The sequence below is a fragment of the Cebus imitator genome, unplaced genomic scaffold (assembly GCF_001604975.1).
Source record: "Cebus imitator isolate Cc_AM_T3 unplaced genomic scaffold, Cebus_imitator-1.0 Scaffold134, whole genome shotgun sequence".
Taxonomy (NCBI): domain Eukaryota; kingdom Metazoa; phylum Chordata; class Mammalia; order Primates; family Cebidae; genus Cebus; species Cebus imitator.
In genome coordinates, this window is record NW_016107449.1 from 4,009,255 (window position 1) to 4,017,077 (window position 7,823).

Here is a 7,823-nt window from a genome sequence, read left to right on the forward strand (position 1 = left end):
GTCTCAAAAAAAAAAAAAAGGTAACCTCAATAGTTCTAGATCTCCTAAAGAAACTTAATTTGCAACTGAAAGCCTTCCAATAAAACTACAAGTCCAGATGGCTTCACTGGTAAGTTCTATCAAATATTTTAGGAAGAAACAATACTAACTCTATACAAACTCTTCCAGAAAACTGAAGGAACTCAATTTGAGGCCAATATTATTCTGACATCTACATTACACATGACAAGAATGCTACACATATCTTTTATGAACAGAGACATAAAAATTCTCAAGAAAACTTTAGCCAACTGGATTCAACAGTATATAAAAATAATACAACATGACCAAGTGGGGTTTATATCCAAGGAATGCAAGGTGGGTTTAGCATTTAAAGACCAATAATTCACCATATGATTACACCAAAAAATGGAAACCACAGAATGAACTAAAACTATAAAGCTCTAAAACACAGGAGACCTTGGCTTTGACAAAGGATTTCTTAAATACAAAAAGCAGAAATATAAAGAGAAAAAATTAATAAATCAGACTTTATTAAAATTTTTAAATGTTTGCTCTCAAGACATGTTAAGAAGTAAAAAGACAAGCCACAGATTAAAAGAAAATATTTGCAAAAGCTATGTCAAACTAAGGACTTCTATCTAGTATATGTAACAAACATTACATTTAAGTAAGACAAGTGAAGGTAAAAATGGGCAAAAGATCTGAACAGATGCTTCACCTCACATGTGATGATATACAGAAAGCAAATAAGCACCTGAGGGAAATGCAAGTTAAAACCACAGTAAGATAACAAACAGTACAACGAAATACCTAAAACTAAAAGAACCAACTATATCAAGTGTTGGTGAGGCAGCTGAGCAACTAGAACCCTGATATGCTGCTGATGCCAATGTAAAACACAACAATGGATGAATTTCAAAATAATTATGCTGAATGAAAGTAACTAAGGCAAAAAAATAAGTATTTACTATATAATCCCCTTTATAAAATTATAGAAAATGAAAACTTACCTACAGAGTCAGAAAGCAAATCAGTGGTTGACAAAAGACAGGTGGCAGAGAGGGATGGCAGAGAGGAACTACAGAAGGGCAGAAGGAATGTTTTAGAGGTGATGTTCACTGTCTTGGTTGTGCTGGTTTCACGAATACATGCATTCTATTAAATTGTACACTTTAAGCCCAGGAGTTTGAGGCTGTAGTAAGCCGTGCCTGCACGCTACATTCCAGCCTGGTGACAGAGCAAGATGCCATCTCTAAAAAAAAGTTTTTAAAAAAACTGTACACTTTAATTACCTGCAGTTTATTCTATGTCAAGTATACCTCAACAAAGCTGCAAAAAGGCCAATTGTTGGGGGAGGGGAAGGGAAAGCCGAAAAATAAAAATACATGTGTCGGCGGGACACTGGGGCTCACACTTGTAATCCCAGTACTTTAGGAGGTTCAGGTGGGCGGATCACAAGGTCAAGAGATCCAAGACCACCCTGGCTAACAGACTGAAACCTCTGTAGGACTATTGCGCCCCACAGGGTTGTGGGGTGTGCATTATGCTGTGCTGAAGTGCAGGATTCGAGAAGTAGAGAGACAGGACACTGAAGAACTGGTGAAGAGCATCTGGACTTGGGGGACCACGCCACCTATGAGCGAAGACAGACGACGCCCTGAACGTGCAGAAGTGCCTGTATTTATTAGGTACAGGCAGGGGGAAGGGTTTTAAGTGCGATCATCATCTATAGGCTTAGTGATAGGGCATACACAATGACGTCAGTAACAAGCGAGGGGGCCACCTCATTATGTCACCTGGGCAGAGAGGGGGGCCGGGCCGTGTGCAGTAGTAAAGGGTCATGTACAGAAAAGGGGTCCACCCCCATTAGGTCACCAAGGCAAGGAGGTGGGCTGTGTGCAACAGGTATCGTGCATAACACTTTTTATCTGGGGGCTGGAGACTTTAAAGGGTTTCTAATAGAAGGATACTGTAAGCCAATGCAGTGGGAGCTGACAGACCTGTGCTCTTAAGATATTTATGGGAGGATGATTTGAGCTAGCACAGAAGCGAGAAAAGAATGACAGGGTGTGTAGCCGCCAAGACTGGTCATAGCAGAGGGCTTCTTCTCCCTCGGTTATTTCCAGGATCTCAGGCCTGAGGCCTACTTTCCACAGGAACTGGATGCAAGGTACTACAACTCCTTTATCAGGAGGAGAGGTTCTTGCTCCAAGCGTGGGTCTTTGGTTCTTGTCCTGGTCTGGCTGTTTTCCCATGTATTGCTTCTATTCTGTGACTACTCTAGGTATTCCTCCTACTACAACCTACTATATGGTTATATAGAAGGACTATATAAATCAGCACTAAATCTGTCAGTACAGCTCTGACTACAATACCTATATGATTATATAGAAAGATTATATGGAACTAAGTATGATTATATATACAAACTAGCTATAGTAAGCAGTGAGTTATACTTTAGGCACTAATTGTGCCCGGGGTCTGCACAGTTCTCCTTCCTCTGTGCCCATGAGGGGTATTACCCACAAACCCCGTCTCTAATAAAAATACAAAAATTACGTGGGCATGGCGGCGCGTGCTTGTAGTCCCAGCTACTCGGGAGGCTGAGGCAGGAGAATCGGAGGTTACAATGAGCCGAGACTGTGCCACTGCACTACAGTCTGAGTGACATGCTGATACTGCATCTCAAAAAAAAAAAAAAAAAAAAATACATGAGTCTAGGAGGAGCAGTATCCTGAATCTGAAAAGGGAAGAGAAAAAGGTCAAGAAATAATCAAAGAGCATTCCTAAAAGTGAAGAACATAAGACTCCGACTCAGAGTGAGCCAGGTACTAATCAAAATGAATCTAAATTTAAAATATATACCTAGGTATCTAATAATGAAAGTTTACACTATCAAAAAAAAAAATCTTTTTAAAATCCAGAAAGAAAAACTGATCACAAAAGAATGAAAGAATACGTGCATAAAAATTAAGGTCTTCTGGGTTTCTACACTAGCACTGACATTTAACAGCTGAGTGACCTTGGGTATGATACTCAACCCTGCTGTGTTTCCATTTTCTCATCTGTAAAAATAGTAATAATAAACATAATAATTTTTTTTTAGATGGAGTCTCGCTTTGTCACCAGACTGGAGTGCAGTGATGAGATACTGGCTCACTGCAACCTCTACCTCCCAGGTTCAAGTGAGTCTCCTACCTCAGCCTCCCAAGTAGCTGGGACTACAGAACCGTGTCACCATGCCCAGCTAACTTTTGTATTTGTAGTAGAGACAGGGTTTCCCCATGTTCGCCAGGATGGTCTCAATCTCTTGACCTCTTGATCCACCCATCTCAGCCTCCCAAAGTCCTGGGATTACAACACCGAACCCAGTCAATAAACAAAATAATAATTATAATAACAATATTGGTGGTCCCTAAATATCATGCTTCTATTATTTTTACGTAACAAAAATAATTATAACAGCAGGAGTCATGTGGTTTTGAGGATCAAACAAGTTAATAAAGTGTTTAAAACAATGGTAAGTGCTTTATAAGTGCTGGTTAAATAAATATATCACATTAACACCAAACTTGTCAGCAACAACACTAGATGAGAGAATACAAAAGAACAATTCTTTCAAAGTTTTGAGGGAACCTAATATTAAAACTCGAATTACTGGCCCAGTGTGGTGGTTCACACCTGTAATCCTAGCTACTTGGGAGGCTGAGGCAGGAGAATAGCTTGAAACCAGGAGGTGGAGGATGCAGTGAGCCGAGATCGCACCACTGCACTCCGGCCTGAATAACAGTGCTAGACTCTGTCTCAAAAAATAAAAAAATAAACACCTCAAATTCCATGCCTAGCTAATCATCATTCACATGTATAAGGGTAGAATGGAGCTATTTTGGTGCCTACAACGACTCAGAAATCTCACAGTCCACACAGTATTTCTTAAGAATTAAGAATAAAAGCTAAGAAAAGGATTTAAATGAAGATGGGCCGGGCGCCATGCCTCAAGCCTGTAATCCCAGCACAAGGGAGGCCCAGACAGGAGGATCACGTGCGGTCAGGATAGTTAGAGACCAGCATGGCCAACATGGCAAAACCTGTTATCTACCAAAAATAAAAAACTAAAAAGGCCAGGTGCAGTGGCTCATGCCTGTAATCTCAGCGCTTCGGGAGGCTGAGGCAGGCAGATTTCCTGAGATCCGGAGTTCGAGACCAGCCTGGCCAACATGGCAAAACCCCATCTCTACTGAAAAAAAAATTAGGCCTGGGGGCTTATGCCTGTATTCTCAGTTGTTCAGGAGGCTGAGGCAGGAGAATCACTTGAACCCAGGAGGCAGAGGCTGCAGTGAGCCCAGATAGTGCCATTGCACTCCAGCCTAAAAGACAGAACAAGATTCTGTCCCTAAACAAATAAATGAAGGAAGATGATGATCCAGAAAACAGTACCTCCCAGTGAAGAAAAATATAATAGTAATAATAACAAAATCCCAGATGCAGCTTTCCAGCAAGCCTACAGAATAGCCAGGTATGACAGCAACAAAAATAAATAAGACCTCAAGAAGATGACTTGACAGACTACCTGGTGAAATAGAGTTTGGGTGCAGAAAGACGCAAAGTGGAAAAAGAAAGGCAACCTCAGAAAAAAGACAAAAGCAACACACACACAAAAAACAGAATCACAGTACATAACCTGAATCTACACAGTGTCAAAAGTCTGGAATAAAAAAGGCATATTACTTAGTTATAAAGCTTACCAATAGAAAAAAATATACTGATTTACTCCATTAAAAGTATAGAGGGCGGGCTAAATAAGTGACTAAATCCTCTATTATAGCTAGAATTCAACAGATGTAAAACTTATAAAATGTAAGTATGCTATTTAGAGACAGAACCAAAACAGTCAAAGGTGGAGAAATGGGATGGGAAGGGGTAGAGCAAGGAACTGTTGTTGCTTTTTGTTTAAACCACGTTCAAGTAAAGTTCAATAAAGTTCGATTAAAATTTTACAAAGGTAACACAAGCATTCGATTTAGCAGCTGCTCTTTGAGAAAAACACAAGAAATAGTGGGAATGTCACCAAAACAAGGCTTTTGGTTCCTCCTTGTACAGAAGCCAAGAAAGTTTAAAAAAAAAGAAGTTCACAGTGACAGGCGAGCACTGCCTTCCAAAACCAAGGAGTGAGTGCATGATGTACCCCCGAACCTTTCCAATCCAGAAATCCTAATTAACAGTACAAAATCGACTTCGCACAGAATGACAAAAACAATAAAAACTAAACTCAATGATGGCCAAAAGTCTAATATATTAGCTAACAACAAAAACTGTACTGCTCGAGTACATCCAGTAATCTTGAAAATTTCAACAAGCACCCACCGTATCCAGTAGGCAGGGCACACAGAGAAGGGCTAACTTCTCAGAATTCTATAGAGCTCGACCTGGAAAGCAGATATGCAGCTTTTGAAAAGCTCGCCGCCAGGGATTCTTTTTTAAAGTTGTTTAAAAGCTGGCCTCAGAATCCATGCACCCCTAACCTGCTAGCTCAACCGACCTGGCGCACATTGCTCAAAAGCTACAGCCTCTGCACCTCTTCCGAGACCCAAAATGCGCGGTCTCAGGAGGAAACAAAGCAGTGGGCGGGGCCTTCCGGTGCCGGGAAAAAGCTGGCAGGCGAGGAGCTGCTCTTCTGCTAGTTGGAACCGGCTAGGCCCCTGCCCCGCCGAAGGTCCCGAATCCCACTGCCCGCATCTCACCGCATGTGGGGCTGCGACTGCTCGCGGGGCTGGCAGCGGGGCGCGAGCTTCGGCAAGGCTACCCGGGGGCTGGTGGCGGAACCCAAGGGCCGCGGCCCAGAAGTGCCGGGACCCCGGCTGGAGCGTGGCGGCCGCCTGTCGCCTCCTCACCTTCTCTTCCACGCAGTTGACTATGATGGACGGGTACTTGCGGCTGAGCCAGCGGAAGAACGCCGGGACTCCCATAGCTGCACACGGCTGGAGGCGGCGGCCTGCCGGCTGACGAGCGTAACCAAAGAGACGAGAGCAGCGGCTGCGAGCACAAGCACTTCCTCCCACGTGCACGCGGGCAACCGGAGGTGACGTCACGGCGCCGCTGCCGGGGAAGCTGGGAAGGAGGTTCGGCTGGGTGAGGGAGCGGCGGAAAAGGGCGTCGCCAGGCTGCTCGTCGGAGGTGGAGTCCCGCGCGGACCGAGTGGTGAAAGTTGCGGTTTGCCCTCGGTGGTCCCAGCTCCGGAGCGTGAGGCCGAGCGCGTCTGAGTCACGGGACCTCAGGGCGACTGCTCTGCCGCGGCTCCGCCAGGATCTCCCCAGCCCCAGCCCTCCGGCTCCCTGGGCATGGAACCTCTGCGCTCTGCAGACCCTGGGGAAGCCCTCCCTTGCCCGTTTGATCACCTCTTTTTTGGAAGAATATGTCTTCTTTTGCCCCCATTCTCACCCATCTCAACCTAGGGCAGAATCGAAGCATCCAAACTCAGTCGTTATTTCCATTTCCTAGTTTCTCCTGGTTTTGTGCCGCAGTACGTACTCCGACTATCAAAAGGAGCATTTTAAAGTATTTTACAGTAATAACGACTGGTTTGCAGAAACAATTTGCTTGTTATTCATGCAAATAAATAATTGTAATAGTTATCGAATGAAATGTTGCCGGCATTTGGCATCCAATACAACCTTCCAGCTACGTTTATGGGTGTAAAATAATTGTTAATATGATTCTCTAGCATTTACTGAGCGTTTACAGTGTGTCAAGGCATGACTAGGATTGTCCTATGTAATCATCACTTGAGCCTTGTGAGGGTACTGTTACCACCCTCGTGTAAATGATAAGAAAGCCAAGTTATAGAGGGGTTAAGTCACTTATGCACATTGCTTTCTGTTTCAGTTCAAGCAAAGGTCATTTTTAATTCGTCCACATTCTAACGTGATACTTTTATCCTTTGTTTTCTGGTCGCAAATGAATTTTTTTCATATGGAAGGATAGGTCTGGAAGAGGAGAGGAAGGCCACAGCTGATATCTGGATTATGATATGAAAAATACATAGAAACTATGATGTTTTTAAATATCCATCAATTCATTTTTAAGCCCCATTAACAACGTAATTATCATAGGAAAAAAATCATGAAGTAATAGAAATATACAAAATAGACTGGGTGTGGTGGCTCACGACTGTAATCCCAGCGCTTTGAGAGGCCAAGGCAGGCAGATCACCTGAGTTCGGGAGTTTGAGACCAGCCTGACCAACATGGAGAAACCCTGTCTCTACTAAAAATAAAAAATTAGTTGATCATGGTTCACATGACTGGAATCCCAGCTACTTGGAATGCTGAGGCAAGAGAATCGCTTGAACCTGGGAGGCAGAGGTTGTGGTGAGCCGAGATCATGCCATTGTACTCCAGCCTGGGCAACAAGAGTGAAACTCTGCTCAAAAAAAAGAAAAGAAATACACAAAATATCACCAATTGGATATTCCTCATCAAAACTGAAAAGAAGCAGGATCTGGATGACCAAGTGTATGATACTTTATAACATATTTTTCAAAATAACAAGATTGGTTGTCCCTAATGTTACTGGACAAAATGGGAAAAGGAAGGATGAGCTCAGGGATTCCAATTGCCAGCTAAAGTATAATATAAGTGACCTGAAACTTTCTGCCCTGAACACGCTTATCTCCAGTAGCTGCAGAGCCACGATTGTTAGAAATCAACTCCAGGCCGGGCGCGGTGGCTCAAGCCTGTAATCCCAGCACTTTGGGAGGCCGAGGCGGGTGGATCACGAGGTCAAGAGATCGAGACCATCCTGGTCAACATGGTGAAACCCCG

General features: G+C 43.5%; 1 protein-coding gene across 1 annotated transcript in view; it reads right to left on the reverse strand.

Annotated features, from left to right (window-relative positions):
• XRN2 (5'-3' exoribonuclease 2) overlaps nucleotides 1–6,636 on the reverse strand; it is a 96,039-nt gene extending 89,403 nt beyond the window's left edge. The window contains exon 1 of the mRNA XM_037743094.1: nucleotides 5,895–6,636. Within this exon, the coding sequence (XP_037599022.1) occupies nucleotides 5,895–5,969 (75 nt within the window). The 5' untranslated portion in view covers nucleotides 5,970–6,636. The remainder of the gene's footprint in view (nucleotides 1–5,894) is intronic.
• Between the last annotated feature and the right edge of the window lie 1,187 nt (nucleotides 6,637–7,823).